Source organism: Megascapheus bottae, chromosome 11 (genome assembly GCF_031878675.1).
Source record: "Megascapheus bottae isolate mThoBot1 chromosome 11, mThoBot2.hap1, whole genome shotgun sequence".
In the NCBI taxonomy this organism is placed as follows: domain Eukaryota; kingdom Metazoa; phylum Chordata; class Mammalia; order Rodentia; family Geomyidae; genus Megascapheus; species Megascapheus bottae.
In genome coordinates this window covers 64,340,123-64,366,507 of record NC_143519.1, presented here as the reverse complement: position 1 = coordinate 64,366,507, position 26,385 = coordinate 64,340,123, and the positions used below count along the sequence as shown (strand labels likewise).

Below are 26,385 nucleotides of genomic sequence, written 5' to 3'. Positions count from 1 at the left end.
ATACTGCTTACATTTTCATAAGATACTAAGGAAAATGATACTCTTGTGATTATCTGCTGTAATAAAATAATATCTACAAACTCTAGTCTCCTGATGAACTCACAGAAATTTTATGTGAAAGAATGCTCCATGAGGTTGCCATAGCTTGTTCTACTTATATCAGAATATATTTTTTGTTTACTAGTAGAGAGCACATTTCATCCTAAAGATTCTTCATTTGTATCTGTATGGATTTGCATGTAAATAGTTGCTATTTTGTGGGACTTGGTTTATACTCACTTTCAAACTTGTTAGGTATGTACTATACTGATTGGGCCATGCTCACAGCTCTTTGTAAGTGGTTATGTTTGAGGGTAGAGTCTTTCTTTTACCTGGATCAAACTAGACTGTAATCGTTATATTTATTCTCTTATTTATATGTCTCACCATATCTAGGATAGGAGATATAAGATACCACATCCAGGGTTTTCTGACAAGATGAGGGCCTGTGAACTTTTTACCCAGGTTAGCCTCAAATTAAGATCCTCCCAATCTCTATCTCCAAATTTTAGGATAAAAGATGTGAGCCACTGGCTCCCAGCTTACAAACAATATATTTAAGTACTTATCATACTTATCATAAATGTAGATTTTATTTTTAGAGCATCTATCATCTCATTTCAAGGAAACATAAAGTAAGGAGACAAAGTAACACAAAAGAAAAGTGACATCTTTTGGGGAAAAGTGAGTCATATATACTTACCTGCATTGCTGAACATTTTATTTTTCACTATAACTTGATATGTGTTTAATGCTTCCGTATACATTTCATTAGCTGAATACTGACTGGCCAAGTTGAAAAGAACCTAAAAGAGCAAAAACATATAATGACCATTTTAGGTCTCTTTCATTTGTAATCTTTCCAGAGATTAAAATTCTATTACAAGCCAGGCATAGTGGCTCATGCCTGTAATCCCTAGCTACTCAGAAGACTGAGATCTGAGGACAACAATTCAAAGTCAGCACAAGCTCAAAAGTCCCTAAGACTCTTTATCTCCAATTAACCACCAGAAAACCAGAAGTGGCACTATGGCTCAAGTGGTAGAGCACTAGCCTTGAGTTAAAGAGAGCAGGGACAAGGCCCAGGCCCAGAGTTCAAGCCCCACGATTGACAAAAAAAAAAAAAAGACTTGAAATCCAAACTTCTTAGTCAAAGCATAAATTTAACTCAGAACATATTTCAATACTTACTGAGTAAGTTAAATCCAGATTGATATTCTCTGGAGTTGTAACTTGTTCTCGTTGTCTCACCAAAACTCTTTCCATTCTTCCTGCATCTTTTGCTTTTTCTAAGGCCTAAAATCAGATTTATATTTTGTAAAATAATTCTGCACATCCAACCATTTCCATGCATTTTGGAACTACCTACATGAAATTTTCCTACCTTGGTCTCTCCAGATGTCCCCTGTACTCTCAGTACACAAACTTCCCTTAACCAGACCCAAACCCTAGTTCACCATCAAAATTGTTTATGTCTTTTTTCAGGGAAAGAGTCAGAAACTAACTTTAGGCTATATCTGCTCCAAGTTTCTCTTTGCACATATATCTTCCACCTCTTGGTTTGGCTGTGACTAACATCTCTCTTTCCTCCTAAGTGCTGAATCTTAGGATATTTCAACTCAGTATTAGGAAATAGAAATTTACATAGATTTTATTCAGTTTTGGGATGCTCAAAATTCAAGGTAAAGGACAACTGTTGTTCAATACTGCAAGAGATGCTGAGGTTGGCTCCCAAATGTCTCAGAAGGCATTGATTTACACCGACAAAATATAACCATAGACATTGCCTTTTAAAAACCATTGTTTAAAATATCAATAGTTCATCCAAGCACTGATGGCTCATGCCTAGAACTTGAGCTACTAAAAAAGCTAAGGTCTGAAAATCCCATTTAAAGGTCTGAAAATCCCATTTAAAAGCCAGCCCAAGGCTGGGTGCTGGTGACTCATGCCTGTAATCCTAGCTACTCAGGAGGCTAAGACCTGAGGATGGCAGTTCAAAGCCAGCCCAGTCAGTGAGACTCTTATTGTCAATTAACCACCAGAAAACAGGAAGTGATGCTATGGCTCAAGTGGCAGAGTGCTAGCCTTGAGCTGAAGAGCTCAAGTACCCAAATCCAGAGTTCAAGTCCTAATAACTCCCCCAAAAAAAGCCCACAAAAATATCCATAAAACTTATCAATTACCTAACAAAAATCCAGAAGGTGTGGTTTAAGTGGTAGAGCACCAGTCTTAAGTAAGTCAAGTGAGAATATGAGGCCGGCATACAAGCGAGTGGGACACACGGACACACACACACACACACACACACACACGAGTTCTGTGATCAAAAAAATTTGTGCCTGGAGTGTAGCCTAGTGGTAGAGTACATGCATGAAGCCCGGGGTTCAATTCCTTGGTACCACATACATACAAAAAGCCAGAAGGGTGCTGTGGCTCCAGTGGTAAAGCCCTAGCCTTGAGGAAAGCCCAAGGACAGTGCCCAGGCCCGAAGCTCAAGCTCAGGACTGGCAAATTATATGTGTGTACGCTTTTTGGCTAGTTTATGACCTTACCTAGTTTATGAACTTACCAATTTTAAGTCTCCACAACTATTGGCAATGCAGCTTTCTTCTACCAACTCATTTACTTTCTTCTCTAATTGTCTAATCTTTTCTTCTGGACTATCAGAGAAAAAACAGGTATAGTTTACATCACTTTGTCACAAATAATCTACAGTGAAATTTATTTCCAATATGCTCTTAAATTTTAAAAATAGGTTACAGATGAGACAGATGTTTTTAGAATTCCCCTATTATCCAGATATAAAACTTCTGGGTATTTATACAAAAAACTTGAAAGACACACATCCATGTTCATTGCTACACTATTCACAATAGCCAAGTTATGAAAACAACTCAGATAACCCACATTGAATTAATATATCCAGAGAGAGGAAGGGTAAGGTACAATATACAAAGTGCTTATATAAAAATGGAACCAGGTAATCTGAGGAGATGGGGTAGGCTTGAGAGAAATGGGAGAGAATCATGCAAAGGATGAAACTGATCCACGTGCACTGTAATTATAAACTGACATATTGAACTGAAACACCTTTGTTCTACTTAAAGATAATGTAAAATAATTTTAAAAAGGTATTTCTGCTAGGTGCTGAAACAGGATGGGTCAGACCTAAAATCTGAGCTACTCAGGAGGCAGAAATCTCAGAACTGTGGTTTGAAGGCAGCCCAGACAGGAAAGTCAGTAAAACTCAAATTTCGAATAATCACCAAAAAGAAAAAGGACAAAAAAAAAAACAGAAGTTGAGCCGTAGCTGAAGTGGTAAAGCCCTAGGCTTGAACCAAAAAGATGAGGGATAGCACCTAGGCCCTGAGTTCAAGCACAAGACCAGCATCCCACACCCCCCCAAAAAAAATGTTTCCATGGTATGGAAGATAATACTTATTTCTGTACTTAATAACTACATTAGAGAATTATTCATAATATTTAAAATAGCCAACATTTATAAGGCACAAGCTTAATAAATCACACTGAACCAAGTACTTTTCACTAATAAAGTCCTTTAGTCCTCATAGTGTAAGTACTATCATTTCTACTGGAAAGGAAATTGATAGTTTAGAAAGTTAGGTATTTTGCCCAGTATCATAAAACTAGTAGTTATAGATGTAGGATTTAGAACCAAAAAATATTCTAGGACCCTGGATAGTACTCCCCCCCCAAAAAAAGGTTTTTCTTCTCATTCTCTTGGCATCATAATATATAATCATGAGTACACTTTTGAGAAAAGTCAAGGGATTCAAAGAGCCAAATCAAGAATGATGTTAGTGAGCAATTGAAATAAATCTCCACCATATACCATAAGTCTAAATTGTGTATTTTTCAGTAAGACCAAAGGAAGATATTTATAGGAGAGGATCACATGGTTTCAGTAGCAATGTGCATGTGATCATATAAAATGATGTTTATTGAAATGAATTTCAAGAAATGGAAACAAGAGACTTCACATTGTGCAGTTTGTGGGTCTTTTCTTTTTCCTTCTGCTTTTTTTATTTCAATACTCTTTATCTTGTATATAAGATTATCTGATTAGAGAAGGGGACACTGGGTTCAAGTCGTAGAACACTAGCCTTAAGGGAAAAGTCTAACCGGAAAAAATGACAAAAGAATAACCCTAAGTTCAAGCTCCAGTATCAGCACAAAAAAACTATTACAGGAGTTGGGAATGTGGCTCAGTAGTACAACGCTTGCCTAGCAAACATGAAGCACTGAGTTCAATTCCTCAATACCACATACACAGAGAAGGCCAGAAGTAGCACTGGGGCTCAAGTGGTAGAGTGCTAGCCTTGAGTAAACGAAGCTCAGGGACAGTGCCCAGGCCCTGAGTTCGAGACCCAGATCTGGCAAAAAAAAAAAAGTGTTACACAATTTAAAATAAGAAGCAAACCAATGTAGTGCTTAATAGAATGTGCTCTGGAACTACTGCAGTGGGATTTGATCTCAGATCTGCTCTATTAGCCTTAATCAAGTCAAGGTCATGGGAGCTCAGAGAGTACTATTTTTTTTTTTTTTGCCAGTCCTGGGGCTTGAACTCAGAGCCTGAGCACTATACTTGGACTTTCTCAAGGCTAGAGCTCTACCACTTGAACCACAGCACTACTTCCAGCTTTTCCCATGAATGTGGTACCAAGGAATTAAACCCAGGTCTTCATGCATGCTAGGCACTCTACCACTAGGCCAAACTCCTGGCCCTCAGAGAGTACTATTTTTAAAGTCCTTAAAACTGCTTGCATATGGAAAACAAGATGAGGGATGGGAGTGAGAGGAGAGAAATGGGGACCAAAACATGAGAAAGGATATCAATGTATGTGAAGTAATACACCTTCTATCTGGTGAATATAATGTAACCTTTCTATTAATTACAATAAAAATATATGGAAAAAATTGCCTGCATATAACAAGCACCCAGTAAATATTAACTGCTATTGTCATTTGTAAAATACACTGAGATTCTAGTAAAGCTATTAAATAATGAACAGATGGTGTAACTTCGGTTCTGCAGTATAGGCAACAACCCAAAATTAAGTAGAAAATTAAGTTGTTTAGCCTGAAGACGCAGTTCAGTGACAAAGTGTCTACTCAGTACCCAAGTACAAGGTCTTGGGTTTGACCCTGCACCAGCAACGCACAAATATGAACTTAGTCAACAACAACAACAACAATAATAAACAACTTGCATTCTCTTAGTTTTAATCTTTGAAATGTCCATTTCAAATAATCATCTTGTAATCATTCACAATCCCATTTAGCCTCAGATATAATCACTATTGGCACCCATTAAAACCAGACCACTACTGGGCACCAGTGGCTCACACTTGTAATCCTAGTTACTCAGGAGGAAGTTCAGAGTTAGCAGGGCGTTCATCAAGGTTTAGAGTAAGCCTAGGCAGGAAAAGTTCATGAGATTCTTATCTCCAACTATCCACCAAAAAAGCTAGAAGTAGAGCTGTGGTTTAAGTGGTAGAGCCTCAGTCTTAAACAGAAAACAGTGCCCAGGCCCTGAGTTCAAATGTCAGTACTCACCCTAGCACACACACAGAACAAAAGAAAACTCATACATTAGTTACATAAAACTACACAGAATACATATAATAGACAGACCTAAGAACTAGAGACAGCATTTTGATTACTGAGCTGCTAGCACACTTTTTTTTTTTTTTTTTTGCCAGTCCTGGGCTTGAGCTCAGGGCCTGAACACTGTCCTTGGACTTTCTCAAGGCTAGAGGTCTACCACTTGAGCCTCAGCACCACTTCCAGCTTTTTTCTATGTATGTGGTACCGAGGAATCAAACCCGGGTCTTCATGCATGCTAGCACTTTAACCACTAGGCCAAACTCCCGGCCCCATGCTAGCACACTTTTAAAAACTCATTGTTATTAAGCAGTTGAAAAGGAATTAAGAGTCTATAAAACAAATAATGAGTGTAATTCTTCTCAGCCAATGTCACCCCTTACTTTGCATTCCTCCATTTTCCCCTCCCACCTGCACAATTCACTTTTTACATAATGGATTGAATACTATGCCTGCATTTGTTCACTCTTCCTCCCCTCATTCCTGTGCTCCATTTTGCCCCACTAAAAAGGCAACAAAAAAAAATATTTCTAACACATACACACAAACATTTTAACTTATGTATCTGAGGAGGGGGAGTGGGAAAACATGCAGCCACAACACACCAACAGTACAAACAAGGCCCTGCATACCTATCTTCATTCTTGGCTTCCAAAGGAGGAGCTGGGCCCCGTGACTGACCAAGGGGATCAAATGCAGAGCCTGGAACAAAATCCAAGACATGACAGTTACTTTGCAAACACCCCGCCAAAAAAAAAAAAAAAAACCTGAAGAAAATATGAAATCTTACAGATATTATTTCATTTACGTATTTATTAAATGTCTTAATATCTAGTAAATGAATACAACGTTATGTCTGCATAAATATTTCATTTGTTAGGAAATTGGCTAAGATTTTTTTTTGTCTGTTCTGAGACTTGAACTCAGGGCTTGGACACTATCCCTGATATTTTTGCTCAAGGTTAGCACTCTAACACTTGAACCACAGTGCCATATCCGGCCTTTTTTGTTTATGTGGTACTGAGGAATCAAACCCAGGGTTTTATGCAAGCTAGCCAAGCACTCTACCACTAATCCACAGAGCAGAAACTGGTAAGATATTTGATACATAGGAAACTATATAAAGACTTGAAGGTTAAACAAGTAAAAATAAAATATTCTTTTGGCATTTCCATCTGTATCCCTAGTATATAGCTGTACACTATCAAATGCATGAGTTATAACCTGGTATTAGCTTTTTAACTGTCATTAGTAGTATAATAAATAATAAAAAGTCATGTCAAAAATTATTTAATTTATATGATTAAATAAAACTTTTCACCTTGCAATTTTTAAATCAGGCACTAACTTAAATAAAGTAAAATGTACATATTGTAAGTATAGTTTAATATATTTTAGCAAATTATACACTGAACTAACTATAATCCCAACTGAGCTATCCAAAAATTTCATCATTCATTTCATCTCCTTCATTTTTGAGGAATAGTACAACACTGGGAATGGAACCCAGGGCTTTGCACTTAAACATGAGAGACAAGTGTCCCATGCCTGAGCTACATCCCACACTGCCTCTTTATTTTATTAATGGTAATAAAATAATATAATAACCTGTAATCAGTGGTATGTTACAGTTTCCTTAAAATGGCATATTTGTCCAGACACCAGTGGCTCATGCCTGTAATCCTAGCTGAAATCTGGCCAGCCAGATCTCAGGCACCAGCCCAAGCACCAAAGTCCATGAGACTCTTATCTCCAACTAACTACAAGAAAACCTGAAGTGGCGCTGTGGCTCAAGGGGTAAGGATGGTAGTCTTGAGCTGAAGAGCTCAGGGGCAGTGCTCAGGCCCAGAGTTCAAGCCCCATGACCAACAATAACAACAACAAAATGTCAGATTTGAATAGTATTTTAATACATTTACATACCAGTAAAAAGTATATGTGTGGGAGAGAGAGAGAACACAAAAGACCTCTTAAAAATTAGAAGAGACGGGGCCGGGTGTTTGGCCTAGTGGTTAAAGTGCTTGCCTAGCATGCATGAAGACCCGGGTTCGATTCCTCAGCACCATATACATAGAAAAAAGCCAGAAGTGGTGCTGAGGCTCAAGTGGTAGAGCTCTAGCCTTGAGAAAGTCCAAGGACAGTGTTCAGGCCCTGAGCTCAAGCCCAGGACTGGTAAAAAAAAAAAAAAAATTAGTAGAGAAAATAAAACAAACCTCTCAATGCTGCTTTGGTAAAACCAGCTGCTCTCACTGCTGTCATAGGTCGAGTAACTCCATCCTTTAAGGAAGAGTAATCATTTAACAAGTGTTAAATAAGATCTACCTGTATTTACTATTCTGCACATAACACACAGCGAAATAAAGCCCCAGGTTTTAATAGTATATTTTTATTACTATATGCTTCCTACTCACTTCTGTGTCATTGTGGATCAACCCTGTCTCTGTTTGTTTCCCTTTAAAGTTTTAACTCATTAATCCAATTAGGCTTTTCTCAATTTAAAAAGAAAAAATAGATACTTCCATTCCCATGAGAGAAGCACAAAAATGCTGTGATATGGAACAGGAGAAGCAGGTTCTAGGTATTTTGGATAAGCCAACTCCCAGTGCTGTGTACATGCCCCACAGGGCTTCACTGGAAACCCAGGTTATAAATCTACTTCCTGCTAAAGTATGAGAACAACCCAAACAGTTCACAGTCTCAGGCCTGGGGGGGTCACTATGTAAACAATATCCTCTTCAGCATCTTAACTACAAAGGGGAAAATCTTGGTAACAAATCCTTAGTAACATTTTCAAACTTCAAGAAAGGCATAAAACCAGCCGGCACAGTGGCTCATGCCTATAATCCTAGCTACTCAGGAGGCTGAGATATGAGGATCTCGGTTCAAAGCCAGCCCAGTCACTAAAAACCTTGAGACTCTTATCTCCAATTAACCACTAGAAAACTGGAAGTAGTGTTGTGGCTCAAGCCTTGAGCTGAAGAGCTCAGGGACAGCACCCAAGCCCAGAATGCAAGCCCCACAACCGACCAAAAGAAAAGAAAGAAAAAGAAAGGCATAAAACCAACAACCACAGAATAGACATACCTGGATAGCCCCTGTCATTGGTCTCCCCAGGGATGATGCCAGAGATGTTTTGGACTTATAATAAACAGAAAAATACGTGTTAAAGGTTCCTAAAGTATCTACCTTTAATTTCAAAACCAAATTTAAAATGTTTTCTTCATAACTCTTTTCTTCCATCTATTAGTCAGTGAGTTTAGAATCATTTTCATATTTGTTACCTTAGGTCATTAACAGGGTAAAGTTGTTACTAAGCCAGGATCTTGGTCTAGTGGTAGAGTGCTTGATTACCATGCATGAATTCAACCCTAGGTTCAATTCCTTGGTACTAGAGACACAGAAAAAGCAGGAAATAATGCTGTGGCTAAAGTAGAGCGTTAGCCTTCAGAAAGCCCAAGGACAGTGCCCAGGCCCCGAGTTAGAGTTCAAGCCCCAGGACTGACCAAAAAAATAAATTAAGTAAGTAAGTTGCTACCCACCATCTTTGGAAATAAAGTTTTATTGGAACACTACAAAGCCCCATCCATCTACATACTATTTATGGCTGTTTTCATTACAAATGTAGAGTTGGATGGGTAACTGTAACACAGACCACATGATCTGCAAAGTCTAAGTTATTTGGCTCTTCACAGGAGAATTTATCATGAATCAAGAATTAAGGCTGATGAGCAAAAAAGTATGTTTCCTATGACACCCTGTTATGTGACATAGAAAGCCACTTTCCTGCATAGATGTAGGAACACTATGAAGGAAAGTGTTGTGGGCCTTTGTTTCTCCAGCCACTTCTCTGACCCCTTGAATTCTTCATTCTAAACCTTTGAAGGGATTAAGAAATACTATTTTACCTCATTCTCTTTTTTGCAACCATTCCTCTTTTAATGTAAATTAAAACAACCAACTTGTAATTTGAGCAAAATTAAAAGGTTTCTCTTTTCCTCAAAGGTCTCTAAGTTAAGACTCAAATACCTAAAATTTAAATAATTGTCTTAAATTTTTCTTTTCATGTATTAATTGGGAAATTTTATACTTGTAAACACTATACACTTAAAGAACATCTCCACATAAAATAGATGAATGTACATGTAAGAGACTTAGTTATTTTATGAAGAAAATGAACAGACATCTATCGACAAACATAAGGTTCACAAATGGAAAAAGGTAATATAATATGTTCTAATATTTTACAAATCCGAATGACTAAAAAGCTCAAATCAGTTAATCAAATTATATTTTTTAATGCTTATCACTCTCTAAAATGGAAAATGTATCTGGATCTTAAACTGAAAAAGCCAGATGAAATTATTTAGAACTGTCTCAAGTGAACTTACATATAAGAAAAAGCATCTTAATATTTTCAGCTTACAAAAACCTACCCCATATCCAGTAGCTATAGGTCTAGTAACTGCCGTGCTTGGTATTTTAGCAGTTACCTTTGGAGGAAAAAGAACATAGTTAACAGAATTCAAATTAAGCTATATTAATAGAAAATGGGGAAAATGGGAGAAATATAGATACCCATCAATAAAAGTTACATAAATATTAGTAGGAATTCTTCGAAATTCTCTTCACAGCTAAGAAGCCCAACTATTTATAGTACTGAGGAGATTTTGTTTGAATTGTATTTTCAAGGAGAAAAGGGATTCTGGAATAACCTGAGGTATTGACATGAAGGTCTGTCTTAGTACTCAGAGGAAAATTTATAGCTCTGAGTACTTACATTACCAAATTGGAAAAATCTCAAACCAACAATTTAGTGTTGCACCTTAAGCTCTTGGAAAAGGGGCAACAAACCAATCCCAATCCCAGTAGAAGGAAGCAAATTATTAAAATCAAAACAGAATTAAATGAATTGGAATCCAAAAAAAAAAAACTACAGAAAGAATCAACAAAACAAGGACATGGTTCTTTGAAAAAATTAACAAAATTGACAGACCCTTACCAAATCTTACCCAAAAAGGAAGGAAGCATGCCCAAATAAGCAAAATCACATATGAGAACGGTAATATCACAACAGAAATTACCAAGATCCAGAGCATCATAAGAGAATACTTTTCAAACCTTTATGCCAAGAAATTTGAGAATCTAGAAGAAATGAATGAATGTCTAGCCAAAATTAACATACCCACACTGAACCAAGAAGACCTAATCCAACTAAACAGACTTATTTCAAGCAGTGAAATAGAAATAGCAATAAGGGACCTCCCATCCAAGAAAAGCCCAGGGCCAAATGGATTCAATTCTATAAGGTCTCCAAAGCAGAGCTCACACCAATACTCCTGGAGCTCTTCGACAAAATTGAAAATGAAGGCTCCTTGCCAAACTCATTCTACAAAGCCACTATAACTCTCATCCCAAAATCAGACAGAGATTCATCAAAGAAAGAGAACTATAGACCCATTCCTTTGATAAATATTGATCCAAAACTTCTCAACAAAATACTGGCCAACCATCTTCAGCAACTCATAAAAAAAAATTATACACTATGATCAAACAGGATTCATCACAGGGAGGCAAAGCTGGTTCAACATATGCAAGTCAATTAATATAATTCAACACATCAACAGGAGCAAGGACAAGAATCACATGATTGTTTCAATAGATCCAACACCCCTTTATGTTTAACACTCTGGAGAAACTAGGAATCCATGGAACATTCCTCAGTATAATAAAGGCTGTGTATGACAAACCCACAGCTAGTATTACACTTAATAGTGAAAAGCTAAAGCCATTTCCTCTAAAATCAGGAACGAGACAAGGATGCCCACTTTCTCCACTCCTCTTTAACATAGTATTAGAATTCCTAGCCAGTGCAATAAGGCAAGAAGCAAGCATAAAGGGGAGCCAAATAGAGAAAGAGGAAGCGAAACTTTCCCTCTTTGCAGATGACATGATTCTGTATTTAAAGAACCCTATAGACTCCACTCCCAAGCTGCTTGAGCTGATTCAAAACTTTGGCAAGGTAGCAGGGCGTAAAATCAACCCTCAAAAATCAACTGTCTTCCTATATGCCAACAATGAGAGGAACGAGGCAACAATCAGGAAAGCAACTCCTTTTGCAATAGCCTCAAAAAAAATTAAGTACCTAGGAATTAACTTACCTAAGAATGTAAAGGACCTTTTTGATGAAAACTTTAAAACCCTGAAAAAGGAAACTAAAGCAAAACTAAGGGAATGGAAAAACCTCCCATGCTCCTGGATTGGAAGAATTAACATCATGAAAATGGCAATCTTGCCAAGGGCAAACTCAATGCAATACCCATCAATATCCCAATGTCCTTCTTTAAAGAAAATGAAGAGGCAATCCAAAATTTCATGTGGAATAAAAGACTCCATATAGCAAAAAACGCTTCTTAGCAGAAAGAACAGCACAGGAGGAATTTCAATACCAAACTTTAGACTCTATTACAGAGCTATAGTGACCAAAACAGCTTGATACCGGCACAAGAACAGGCCTGAAGACCAATGGAATAGAACTGAGGACCCAGACATTAATCCACAGACCTATGGCCACCTAATCTTTGATAAGGGAGCCAAAAAATGGAAGGGAAGAAAGACAGCCTCTTCAACAAGTGGTGCTGGCAAGAACTGGTTAAACACCTGCAGAAAACTAAAGTTGGATCCTTCTTCATCACCCTGCACAAGGATTAATTCCAAATGGATCAAAGACCTCGAGGTAAAAGCAGATACACTGAAAACTTTACAAGAAGGAATAGGAGATACACTAGGTCTCCTTGGCACAGGTCGAAACTTTCTTAATAGGGACCAAGAAACACAACAAGTCAGGGAAAGTCTGGATATGTGGGACTGCACTAGACTGCAGAGCTTTTGTGTGGCAAAAGACATAGCTAGCAAATTAACTAGAAAGCCTACAGAGTGGGAGAAGATCTTCACTAACCATACAACGGACAAAGGCCTCATATCTAAAATATATCAACAGCTCAAAAAATTGAATCACTCCAAAACTAATCTCCAAAGAAACAACCATCCCATTAAAAGATGGGCCAAAGACTTAAAAAGAGTCTTCTCTGAAGAAGAAATAAGAATGGCCTATAGACACATGAAGAAATGCTCAACATCTCTGCCCATAAAAGAAATGCACATCAAAACTGCTCTAAGATTCCACCTCCAGTTAAAATGGCCATGATCAAGAAATCTAATAACAACAGATGCTGGAGGGGATGTGGCTAGAAAGGATCACTACTACACTGTTGGTGGGAGTGCAAACTCCTTTGACTACTACAGAAAGCAGTATGGCGGTTCCTCAAAAGAATAAACATAGAGCTCCCCTATGACCCAGCAATTCCACTACTTGGCATTTACCTACTCGTCCAGAAACAAGGGCATACTAAATCCAATAGCACAATGATGTTCATTGCAGCACTATTTACCACAGCAAGGATATGGAACCAACCCAGATGCCCCTCAATTGATGAGTGGATCAACAAGATGGAATTCTATGCTGCCGTCAGAAAGAACAACATGGCCCCATTTGTAAGGAAATGGAAAGACTTAGAAAAAAAATCATATTAAGTGAAGTAAGCCAGACTGAAAGGAACATAGGCTCAACCATTTCCCTCATTTGTCATAATCAGTAAAAACCTTGGGCTCTTCTAGCAGAGATTTACAATAGGGCAAAACCTAGATAATAAAGCCATATAATATGACACTAAATGAAAAATCATATAATGAGTGATTGTTGTCCTTAATGTACTATGTTATCTCTCATCTCTTTTGCTGTCCCTTGGTTATTTCATATTGTTACAATATTTTACCTTGTTATCTGATATATTGTATATATGCTTATTTGGTTATTTGAAATAGGATAGGGAAAGGGAGAAAACAAGATGAGGGGTAGGGGTAGGAGGAGGTAAAGGGGGCCAAGACATGAGAAAGTGTATCAATGTTTATGAAGCAATGCACCTTCTATCTGGTGAATATAATGTAACCCTTCTATTAATTACAGTAAAAATTATATGGAAAAAAAAGAAAGGTCTGCCTTCACACTTACTTCTAGAACTCTAAATACCTGCTGTATCCTCAGTACCACTGGGTACTGGCCTGAACAACAGATATAGGAAGTAGAGGCAGAGAACTTGGGTTTGAATCTCAGTTGTCTCTCAACTATGCTTATTTTTAATATCCTTAAATTTGTTCATCTTACAAATAAAGATACAAAATGTACCAATCACATAGTTGTAGCTATATCATATTGGGACCATGTGAGAATACATGTTCTAAACACATTAGTTGCATGGTCTATTTGTTTGAAATGTTTTATAAAATACCACTCATTAATAGATGCTACTTACGATTCTCATCAAATACAATTGAAAAGGTAGCAGACAAAATAATTTTCTAAAACTCAGTTTGATGCCAAGTGCCACTGGATCACACGTCTAATCCTAGCTTTTTATAAGTCTAAAACCAAGAGGACTTCATGTCATGGCCAATCCAAGAACAGAGGTTTGATAGACTCTGTCTGATGAGCAAAAAGCAGGGCTGGGGATCTAGTAAGCACAGGTTCCAAGTTCAAAACAATTGACTTTTTCCCCCTCCCCAACCCATAAACATCAGTTTAAATGCACCAGAAAACAGCCAACACAGTACAGAATCACAAGATCTCAAAATAAGGATAAGAAGGAATGACTAGGGAGGCAAACCTGCATTTGGGCTGCTTTTGTCCTACTGGCATCTGTTTTTCCCACAAGCACAGCCGAGAATTTGAACATAGCTTTGACAGACTTAGCCTGCAGATGAACTCTAGAGCTCAAGGAAGAAACCCTGAGATTCCTACAAGTTGTAGTGATTTGAGATAGCAAGCCAACTTGTAGGAATCTCAATAGAGTCCTCACAGGGCTCAAGTTCTGTTCAGAATCATCTCAAATCCACCTGAATAAGATGATCAAAGATCTCTAGTGCTATGAGGCATAAAGTATTGAAAGGTGAGCACTTTACTCATCAGCAGAACTGTCTGCCATGATAGAAATGCTCTGTCTGCCCTTTCTGAAGACACACATAAACACTGGGCATTTATTTTGAAACTGTCTATTTAAAATAATTCAAACGTAAATAGATACATGTGGCTACTGGACATCATATTGTACAACAGACACTATTTTTAATATGCAATGTCTAGAATTTAATCAAAACAACCAGATATAAGAACCAAAACTATCTATCCAAAAACCAAGGAAAACAAATGATTACAAAGAAACCAAATGGAAGTATTGGAAATAAATTTTCATGTAATTATGCTTAATATATTTACTGGGTTAAAAGACTGATGATTTCAGCAGAGAATTGAAAATGATTTTAAAAAGAAGAACAAGAACAAGAAATAAATAAGCTAAACATGGTGATATACGCCTGTAATCCCAACATTTGGGAATTTGGTCAAGAGGGCCATGAGTTCAAGACCAGTCTGAGCTACCAAGGGAGATTCCACTGCCAAGAAAGAACAAAAATAAATTTAAAAGAAATAGAAACAACTATATAAAGAATGATTCTATTTTAAATTGTAGTTGTACAAAGGAGGTTTCATTTAACAAAGCAGTTTAGGAATACAATGCATCCTGATCAATGTCACCTCCTTCAACATTCCCCTTTCCAGACTGCTAAAATTCTTATACTGCTCAGCAAACAGCAAAACTACATTTATAGTAGACTTTTATTACGATAAAAATGTGTTGGAGGGCTGAGAATGTGGCTTACTGGTAGAGTACTTGCCATGCATGCATAAAGCCCTGGGTTCAATTCCTCACCACATAAATAGAAGGAAAAAAAATCCAGAAGTGGCACGGTGGCTCAAGCAGTAGAGTGCTAGCCTTAAGCAAAAGAAGCTTTGGGACAATGCCCAGGCCCAGAGTTCAAGTCCCAGGATTGGGGAAAAAAAAAAAGCCTAAAAAAATGTGTTGGAATTTATAGAAATGCCAAAAGAACAGTTAAGGAATATATATTTATAATATAACAAAAGATGAAAATGGAATAATAAAACAAACAGAAAAGACAAAAAAAGAGAAAAAATGAACTGTTCATGGCAGGAAGAACAGTGCTGGAGGAATATCAAGACCAAACTTCAAACTCTATTACAAAGTTGTAATTAAAAAAAAAAAAAAAAGCTTAGTACTGGCACAAGAATAGGCCTGAGGACCAATGGAAAAGAATAAAAGACAGATAAATGAGCCCAGACCTATACTACACAATCTTTGATAAGGGAGCCAAAAACACAGGATGAAAGAAAAACCATCTCTTCACAAATGGGCTGGGAATGTGGCTTAGCAGTAGAATGCTTGCCTAGCACACACAAAGCCCTGATTTTGATTCCACAGCATCACATAAACAGAGAAGGCCACAAATAGCTTTGTGGTTCATGTGGTAGAATGCCAGTCTTGAGTAAAAAGAAGCTCAGGGACAGTGCTTAGGCCCTGCATTCAAGGCCCAGGACTAACAAAAAAAAATAATAATAATGCTGGCTGGCAGAACTATTTGCATGCAGAAAATTGAAGTTAGATACTTATATATCACCCAATTCCAAATGGATCAAAGTACTCAATGTAAGACTAGAAACTCCTAGAAGATCACAGGAAGGGATCGGGAAACACTAGAGCTCTTTGACACAGAGACAAACTTCCTAAGTAAAGATCCAGAATCACAACAAATCAAAAAGACTAGACCAGGGAAATGAGCTGTCTTTCCATTTTGTCTTAGATGGAATTAAAAGAAGGAAACAACTCCAATAAGTGGGAGGCAACTGAAATTCTGTGATAGAAACTGCCTTCTCAAACAACAACAAAAAAAAAGAATAAAGATCCAATTTCTTTTCAATCAAAAAAAGAAAGACTACACAAATGGGATTGTATCAAACTGAAGAATTTGCACACGACAAACAACATAACTAGCAAAGAAATAGAAAGTCCACAGAATGAGAGAAGATCTTTACTAGCTATTCATCATACAAGCAAGTGCCTCATATCTAAAATATCCTTAGATCTCAAAAATGTAAACCCCCCAGCTGGGTGTGGCAGTTCATACTTGTAATCCTAGCTACTCAAGAGGCTGAGATCTGAGGATCATGGTTCAAAGCCACCCTGGGCACTAAAGTCTATAAGACACTTATCTCCAATTAACCACCAGAAAACTAGAAGTGGCATTGTGGCTTGGTAGAGCACTAGCCTTGAGCTGAAGAGCTCAGAGACAGCTCCCAGGCCAAGAGTTCAAGCCCCACGACCAACAAAAATGAAAAATTTAACCACCACCCCCCACACACAAAAACAAATCCTCAAAGAAACAATAACTCCATTAAAGACTTAAAGAAAGACTTCAGGGGAAAATAAACCATATTAAGTGAAGTAAGCCATACCCAAAAGAACATAGGCTCCCTTGTTTATAATAATTAGTACACATCTAGGACTGGCCAGTTCCTCATTTGTAATAATTACTACACAGGGCCAGCCTAAAAAAAAGAAAGACTTCTCTAGGGCTTGGAGCACAGCCTAGTGGTAGAGTACTCTCCTAGCATGCACAAAGGCCTGGGTTCCATTCCTGGTACCACCTACACAGAAAAGACTGAAAGCGGCAATGTGGCTCAAGTGGCAAAGCACTAGTCTTGACAAAAACATGTCCAAGGACAGTGCTCAGGCCCTGAGTTCAAGACCCAGGACTGGAAAAAAAAATTTATCTGAAGAGGAAATAGACATATGAAAAAATGTTCAACAACCCTAGCAATGAAAGAAAAACATATCAAAACAACATCAAGGTAACTAATAATAACTGATGCTGGCAGAGATGTGACCAAAAGCAAATGCTACTACATTGTTGGTGAGAAGGCAAACTTTATTAACCACTCTGGAAAGCAGTATGGAAGTTCCACAAAAGACTAAACATAGAGCTTCCCTATGAACCAGCAATCTTACTTCTGGGCATTTCCCAAAATGACCATAAACAGCCCACACTAAAGCCACCAGCACAACCATCTTCACTGTGGCAGCATTGTTTACCATAGATAAGATAAGGAATCAACCCAGATGCCCCTCAGTAGATGAATGGGTCAAGAAAATGTGGCATATATAAACAATGGAATTCTACGCTTCCATCAGAATGACATCACCACATTCATAAGGAAATGGAGACTTGCACTTGGAAAACATTATATTAAACAAAGTAAGCCAGACCCAAAGAAACATAGGCTGCATGGTTTTCCTCATTTGTAGTAACTAGAATGTACCTATAATTCTCCAACTAAATATAATCAATAGTAAAAGACAAATAATTACATTTTGACATGATTAAATAAACAGCACTCTAAACATAAACACAGTGAGAACAAAGGAGGATATTCTTAGGAGAGGATCACAATGGCTCAATACCTATGTGCAGATGACTATATAAAATGATGTATATCAACATGAACTGCAAGAAATGGAAGCACGAGGTTTTATTTTGTTTTGTTTAATTTTGGTGGGTCATGGGGCTTGAACTCAGCCTGGGTACTGTCCCTGAGCTCTTCAGCTCAAGGCTGCTGCCCTACCCTTGAGTCAAGCTCCACTTTCCCTTTTCCAGTGGCTAATTGGAAATAAGAGTCTCAGGTCCTTTTGTGCCCAGGCTGGCTTTGAACCTTGATCCTCAGATCTCAGCCTTCTGAGTAGCTAGGATTACAGGCATGAGCCATGAGGTTTTTCATTGTATTGTTTGCATTTTTTTCCTTGGCTTATTCCTTTTGGTTGCTTTTTTTTTTTTATCTCTGTACCCTTTGTCTTATGCATAAGATTATCTGATTTGGGGAGGGGAAGGAAAAGCACACAAACAGTATATCAAAAACTGAACCAGTTCAGCAATAATACTCTCTAGATACTATGTTGGGAATAAACTATACAACTTGAGGGAGGGAAGAGCAGGCTAGAGGGGAAAAACTGGAAGAAAATGAGGAAGAAATTGTTCAAAAAGAAATGTACTGAATTGCCTGACTTGTGGAACTGTAACCCCTCTGTACATTACCTCTACAATCAAATTTAAATTTTGAAAAGATCAATGTTTTCATTTAATAAAAATAAAGCAACAAGACAATCAGGCTGTATTTACAAACCATCTTGAGCATCTACCCAGAGCATTACATTTGCACATCCACATTCAATGTTGCACTATTCACAATAGCCAAGTTATGGAAACTGCCCAGATGCCTTTGAAAAGATGACTGGATACAAAAGATGTGTGGGAATACTTGAGGGGGAAAAAAAAGTACACTAAGTAAGCTAGACACAGAGAAACATAGGTTACATGACTTCCCTCATTTGTGACAGTTAGAAAGTGCCTATAAATTACAAGTAAACACATTTGAGTAGCATGTAAGGGGTCACAAATGCATTAACCTTAATGTAATGGACTCTATGGAGAGCACAGATAGTACAATGCTTTAAAAAGCCTAAGTTGAAGTCAACAAAACAGGTATCTGGAAATGGAAATAGGTACTTGCAAAAAGGGAAGGTGAGGCCAAAAGAAGACTGGTAGAAGAATGAAGGGGAAAGGGGAGAGAATGCAGGCAAGAAAGAACTCATTGTATATACCACAGAATTGGTAAGTCATTGTACAGGGAGATCAGAAGATGGCGCCAAAACAATAAGGAATGGCACTAGCTCTAACGAGAGAGTTGGAGCCCCAATACACAGTTCCCCCAGGAGATCAACAACAAATAAACAAGCAGAGAATCATGGGAATTGAAAAAAACTCACAACTTATACACACAAAGATAGAAAATCAAGCAGAAACTCCCCCCATCCCAGGCTCACAGAGTGGCTAAGCCTTGAAAGCAACCGACTTCACTACCTGGGACCCTAGGACCACCAGAGGACTGCAGAACCCATAGGCAGAAAACTCCCACAGATCCAGACTGGACCAGACACGGCAGACAGAGACAGAGACCAGAGGTGAGGCATCAGGACACTTAGACCTGGAGAGTTTCCATGGTTCCACTACTCAGTCCACAACCAATGTGATGGAGTGCAGCATACAGGCAATCAACGAGTGGCAGTGCACAGGAACCAAGCACAGTCAGTACCCTGCCAGAAACCTGCTCTCCTCCCTGCCATAGGAGACATGTGCTGGCATGACCCACAGAGCTTGATCCAGTCACCTCTCCCTCCAAACCAAGAAGGAAAACCACAAAGAGGCCAAAGCCTCCCACCACCCCCCCACATACACACCTGTTGGCTTTCAACAGGAGGCCATACATATATCATTGGCACTAGAACCCTGTCTCCCTCACAGCCTTGGCTATCTGGAGAGTGGCTGGACTTTTGTTCAATTCCCAGGAAACGAATTAAAAATAGCACACATAATTGAAAAATTATTCTGTGTTCCTCACTAGAAGACAAGATATTTCTCCATACTGCCTAAAGTAACCTACAGATTCAACACAATCTCTATTCAGTACAAACTTCTAACATCATCTTTTTATAGAAGTAGAAAAATTAAGACCTAAAACTAAAACTCCAAGAAGAAAATATAGAAGGAAAGCTTCATGGCATTAGTCTTGGTGATGATTTTAGGACATGACACCAAAATCATAAGCAAACAAATAGAAAAACTGACAAATGAGACTATAGCAAATCAAAAAAGTTTGTGTGCTAAATACAAAGAAAACAACAATAACATTTTATGAGTCTACTTATGGGAGGCAAAGAAGATAGCCAAATTCACAGGAAGAAAAAGCTGGCTGGTGGTTCTTGAGCTTAGAGAAAGTGAGGAAGACAAAGGATAGGTAATGAACATGGAGTTTTAGATTAAGCAAGATGACAACCAATCTGTACTTAATACTACTCAACTGCACACTCAAAAACAACAAATTTCATGATGTGATTTTTTTATCCCAACTTTTAAAAATATTACTTACAGGAGGTCTTCTGCCATGACTAGTTCTCACTGCTTGCTGAAAACCTGTATCATTTTCCAATTCCTAAAATGCAAAGGCAAATTGAACATTCAAAATTAAGCATAATTGGATTTTAAAAATTGTGTAAATTCTTCTGCTTGATACTTCAGATCCTCTGTAATTCACCTAAAGCCAAACAGGTACAGGACAAAGGCTTCAAATCTCCCTCTAAATTATCAAGGTTCCTTCCTCCTCCAGAAAGAAGAGGTAGATCATATGTTGGTCAGTTTCAAGGATACAGAATAGAAGGCCATAGCCTCTCCTCTCTCTCTCCTTACTAGCTAGAGCAATAAAAGACTCAATTCCCTCTTGTCTCTCCTTTTCTCTGTTCCTTTTCTATCTTTCTCCCTTTTCTTTCCTGTACACTGAGATCAGGCTATCATCCCTATCTCAGAAAGTTGTAGTTCAAAAAAATACAGGGGGATATATGGCTTAAGTGGTAGAGCACATGCTTAGACAGTTTAAGGTCCTTAATGCAAAACTCATTAATGTAAAAAAATTAGAAAAATACTAGCCAGACGTGGTGGCTCACACCTATAATCCTAGGAGGCTTAGATCTAAGGATCAAGGTTCAAAGCCACAAAGCCCAGGCACAAAAGGACCTGAGACTCAGGGACAGCACCCAGGCTGAGTTCAAGCCTCATGACCCACAAAAAAAAAAAAGGAAAAATATATAAATAAATAAAAACAAGGCCAGGCATGTCAGCTCACGCCTGTAATCCTAGCTATTCAGGAAGCTGAGATCTGAAAACTAGCTCAGGCACTAAACTCTGTGAAACTCTTATCTCCAATTAACTACCAGAAAACTGGAAGTGGTGCTATAACTCAAGGGGTAAGGCAGTAGCCTTGAGCTGAAAAGCTCAAGGACATTGCCCAGGCCCAGAGTTCAAGCCCCATGACCAACAAAAATAAATAGATAAATAAGTAAATAAATAAAATACTATTAATTGACTTTTTAAAAATATGCAAGGCACTTTAAAGTGTAATTTTATTACATACATTCTTTTTTAGTTTTATCTACAGCCTTTCATATCAACTACAAAAATTAAATAAATTAAATAAATTCTTAGCCATGAAACCTAAGAACTTTTGTATGAAATATAAAGTCAACTGCATCTTGTAAATAATTAATTATACTTTTACTTTGGGGCAGATCTTTGTGTAAAAGTCTTCTGAGATTCATAAACTACTACTAAAATTTGACTAATCACTAGGAGTTAAACAACAAACTAAAGAACATCAACAAATTCTCCAGTTACAAACAGAAAACATAACTTCTGTAACTTTTTCTTTGTGTGTTAATTAACAAGTTATAAATGTTATGAACCTCTTAAGCAATAGATTCAAATAATTGAATGATATACCTAACTTGCTATTGTTATAGCTAATTAGAACCAAAGAAAACAAAGCATAAACTAAACATTTTTATTTGGCTGCATAATTTGTTTGGGGGTCTAATATTTCAGTTATTCACTTGAAATAGTATCAGGAAAGCACAACATAGCAACCTAAAGAGGTAGGAAATCGCCCATTTTAAGAAGATTCAATCCTATAATCCATTCACTCTAACCTGAGATACTGTCCTGAAGTGTTTGATCAAAATACAGAAAATATTCATGCAACAAATTGTGTATTGCCATATTTAATACTAGAGAACTGGGAAAAAATTAACCTGAAAAATCTTCAGTGTTTGTAATCACTAAATTCCTACTTATCTAAATATTTAGTATGACATAACTTGCTTATGATGTAGTTGAATGTAAAAGAGTAAAGAAAAGAGTAGAAGGAGAACTGTGGCTCCAGTAGTAGAGCACTATCCTTGAGCACAAAAAAAAAAATATTTGTATGCATAAAGGAAAGACAAAAGTTATTATATAACAGTAGCAGTTTAAACTGTTGTTAAATAAAGGCAGCAGTTGCCATGCCTGTAATCATAGATACTCAGGAGGCTGAGATCTAAGAATCACAGTTCAAAGCCAGTCCAGGCAAGAAAATCCATGACACTCTTATCTCCAATTAACCACCAGAAAACTGGAAGTGGCACTGTGACTCAAATGGTAGAAAGCTAGCCTTGAGCTGAACAGCTCAAGGACAGCACCCAGGCCCAGAGTTCAAGCCCCTTGACACACAGAAAAAGATAAATAAACAAATAAATAAAAGCAGTTATCTCTGAAGGACAGGAAAACAAAAACTATTTAAATCCACTCTTGGGAGGGGGGACATGGAGGAGAGGGAAGAGGACAGTTCAGGGGTTTGCACTAACGGCTCTGATGCTATCCCTTATCTTTTTCCACTCTACCACTGAGCCACAGCTCCACTTCTGGCTTTTTGCTGGTTAATCAGAGATAAGAGTCACTCATACTTTTCTCCCTGAGCTGGCTTTAAACTATGATCTTCAGATCTTAGCTTCCTGAGTCATTAGGATTACAGGTATGAGCTCAAATCCTGTTCTCTATGAACCAGCTGTGCCGCCGAGCAAAAGATCAACATTAACTAGTTACTCAGGAGGCTGAGATCCGAAGATCTGAAGATTGCAATTGAAAGCCAGCCTGGGCATAAAAGTATTGAGACTCTTATCTCCAATTAAACCACCAGAAAACCAGAAGTGTCACTGTGGCTCAAATGGTTGAGCGCTAGCCTTGAGCTGAAGAGCTCAGGGACAATACCTAGGCCCAGGGCCAGAGTTCTAACTCCATGACTGACCCCCCCCCCACCCACCCAAAAAAAAAAAAAAAACAGATCAACATTAAAAACAACAAAAATGGATTTTTTTTACCTCAGTATCATAGGTTGGGTTGTAGTCATTATAACCAGAATACAGATCATCTTCATCTGTCTCTGGTGCCAGGTGCACATTTTGCATCATTTGTACCTATGAAAAACCAACAATGTAGCATGTTATTTATATGAAAAGTCATTGTTTTTCTTCTTTTTTTTTTCTTAATGCTGGGAATTGAAGCTGAGAGCCTCATATACACAAAGCAAATTTACTAAGCTACACTCAGTCTGAATAATTCTTAATTTAAATAACATAACTTACAGTATTTCTGATAAACCAAATCAAAACAATGTAGGGATCTCACCCTGGTAAAATTGACCATCTTGTTCAAAAATATGAACAACAAGCTGGGTACTGTTGGCTCATGCCTATAATCCTGTAATCTCAGGAGGCTGAAATCTGAGGATTGAGATTCAAAGCCAGCCCAGTCACAAAAGTCTGCGAGACTCCTCTTACCTCCAATTAACAAGAAAACTAGAAGGGACTCTGTGGCTCAAGTGGTAGGGCAATAACCTTGAGCTGAAGAGCTCAAGGACAGCTTCTAGGCCAAGAGTTCAAGCCCCACAACCAACAACAATAACAACAATAAATATATATATAAGTAGGAATGTGAAGAAAAAACTACACTATTTGGTAGAAACTGCCTTCCAATGTGGTTGCACTAATTTATATATCTACTTGAAAGAATATGTCATTTGCACAGAAATAGATGGAAATAGGGAAAAAATCATGTTAAGTAAGTCAAACTCAGAGGGTATGCTTTGCTTTGTCTCATATGGAATTTAAATAAAAATATGAACATAACTGATAACATACACAGGGTCATATGCATACATATGTATATATACATATATATCTGTGTGTATATATATGTATATATATATACAAACAATTTGATGGAAGGATATTTATAGGAAGAGTCCAGTGGTGTTAACTCCAATTTGTTAAGTAACAAACAGTTTAGAAAAATCATACCAGGAAGCTAAAACATGTTCTGTCCTGGAGAAAATGAAGAAGGGGGACACATAGAGGAGGAAGAGTGAGAAAATACAGTTATTATATTTAATGCACATTATGTAAAATTTGAACTACTTAGCTTCAGAGTACAGATGAGGAAGAATAATGAAAAGAGTGACTCTAGGCAAAATACATTGTACTTATAACCTGACTTGAAATTGAAACCTCTTTGAACAACTATTTAATGAATAAAAAAGAAACTGTGAACAAATACATTCAAATATGCATTCCAAAGTATGTAACAAACAATATTTTTAATTTACTTTGAAATGTATAACAAGAAAAATGAATGATAAAGTAGTAATTGTACAGTATAGGCAAGTACAAGGTTTACTACAAAAATGCCATAAACTGGCTACACACTTGCTGTTTTTCATAATAAAATACTGCTACACATTTGCTGTTTTTCATAATAAAACACTGCGAAAAACTGATGTAGAATAAAATAGAAACCTAAGAGAAATATGATTACCACATTTTTATACTGTAATTCCTTGAGAATCTGGAGTGACTACTCAAATCAAGTCACTACTTTGGGAAAGGGGGTATGAGGGTAGAGGAGTGATCTATTAAATATAATACTGGGCCGGGAGTTTAGCCTAGTGGTAGGAGTGCTTGCCTAGCATTCATGAAGACCGGCATTCCATTCCTTGGTACCACATACATAGAAAAAGCCAGAGGTGGTCCTGTGGCTCAAGTGGTAGAGCTCTAGCCTTGAGAAAGTCCAAGAACAGTGTTCAGGCCCTGAGTTTAAGCCCTAGATAAATGTATGAATGTTTATTAATAAACACAATAACAAACAGACATCTGATTGGTAAGAGGCATTATCTTGCACATACTTCTTCCTGTGCATATAGAACCTGCTGCTGCTAAGCAGGAGAGATCTGAAGAGACTAAAACCAGAGTAAGGCTGATTATCAGACTGAAGGCATTAGAAGGGGGGCCCAAGAAGAGACAGAGAGAAGAGGAAGAAGAGGAGAGTGAGAAAAGAAGAGAAAAGGGGAGGAGAAAGTGCCACATGTAAACAGGTAGCTTAAAGGCAACTCTGCCAGCTATTTCAGTTATGTTCTCATGTTGGGCACAGCTCTAGCCGGGTGTTGATGGCTCGTGCCTGTAATCCTAGCTTCTCCAGAGGCTGACATCTGAGGTTCACAGTTCAAAATCAAGCGGGTCCAGAAAATCCGTGAGACTCTTATCTCCAATTAGCCACCTGAAAACCAGAAGTGGAGCTGTGGCTCAGAGAGGTAGAACACCGGCCTTGAGTGAAAACGCTTGAGGTCAGCGCCCGGTCCCTGAGTTCCAGCCCCAGGATACACACAAACGGACGGACGGGGACGGACACACACACACACCAGCAGCAGCAGCGGCTAAAATACATCACAAGCTTTTCATGTTACTTGGGACTAACCTCGTACAATTGCCAATTTAAAAAAAATGTTTATGTGAAAAGCTTTCCCTTTTTTTAACACTTTTATTATGATGGACGATCTACTTCCAACGTGCCTATTGTGGTTTAAAAAGCCGTCCGCAGTGGCTCAAGCATGTCGCCTGGGCAGAGAGAGGAAAGGAAGACAGGACAGTGAGGGGCACAGCGCCCCCGCCAACCCTTCACTACAGGCGCGGGCCCAGGGGGATCCGGGGACGAGACGTGGGGATGGGGGGGTAGGCATGACTGCAAGGGGGCCCGAGGAACTCGGCTTGCCCCCGTCCTACCTCGTGCTGAGGGAAACTGGGTGGCCGCTAGTAGAGTCCCGGGAAGACTCAGAGATCCCGGGAGCGTCCGTCCCTGGGCCCGAGGGCAGCGTTTCACGGTTGCCAGGTGTGGAATCCAAGGAAGCCGCTCCCACAAGCCTCAGCGCGGGGTGGGCGGGCCCGGAAGAGTGACGGGAACGCAAAGGGGGGCGGGGCAAGGGCGCAGGACCCACGTGTGCGGTCGGGTGGG

The 26,385-nt window shown here is 38.3% G+C and overlaps 2 protein-coding genes across 2 annotated transcripts in view; both read right to left on the bottom strand.

Moving 5' to 3' along the window:
* The window catches only part of Ift88 (intraflagellar transport 88), a gene marked incomplete at its 3' end in the record, with an annotated part of 56,963 nt that extends 50,601 nt beyond the window's left edge, over window positions 1-6,362 (bottom strand). The window contains exons 1-4 of the mRNA XM_090341820.1: window positions 6,297-6,362; window positions 2,609-2,699; window positions 1,231-1,335; window positions 743-845 (exon numbers count right to left, since the gene is read on the bottom strand). Coding sequence (XP_090197946.1) covers window positions 743-845; window positions 1,231-1,305 — 178 coding nt within the window. The remainder of the gene's footprint in view (window positions 1-742; window positions 846-1,230; window positions 1,336-2,608; window positions 2,700-6,296) is intronic.
* Window positions 6,363-7,854: 1,492 nt separating this feature from the next.
* LOC150057301 (intraflagellar transport protein 88 homolog) lies at window positions 7,855-26,252 on the bottom strand. Its single transcript, XM_090341819.1, has 6 exons — window positions 26,157-26,252; window positions 23,424-23,519; window positions 20,609-20,671; window positions 10,098-10,154; window positions 8,749-8,802; window positions 7,855-7,941 (listed from the first exon to the last, which is right to left on the bottom strand). Exons 2-6 carry the CDS (start codon window positions 23,511-23,513, stop codon window positions 7,855-7,857), a joined length of 351 nt encoding a protein of 116 aa, XP_090197945.1. The 5' UTR covers window positions 23,514-23,519; window positions 26,157-26,252.
* Between the last annotated feature and the right edge of the window lie 133 nt (window positions 26,253-26,385).

Excerpts from the sequence above, each read along its gene's own strand:
- LOC150057301 (XM_090341819.1), bottom strand. The coding sequence starts at position 23,513 with ATGATGCAAAATGTGCACCTGGCACCAGAGACAGATGAAGATGATCTG. Across the intron at positions 8,803-10,097 it reads CTATAGCTACTGGATATGGG|TCCAAAACATCTCTGGCATC; the intron begins GTAGGTTTTTGT and ends GTTTATTATAAG. Across the intron at positions 7,942-8,748 it reads CAATGACAGGGGCTATCCAG|GATGGAGTTACTCGACCTAT; the intron begins GTATGTCTATTC and ends TCTTCCTTAAAG.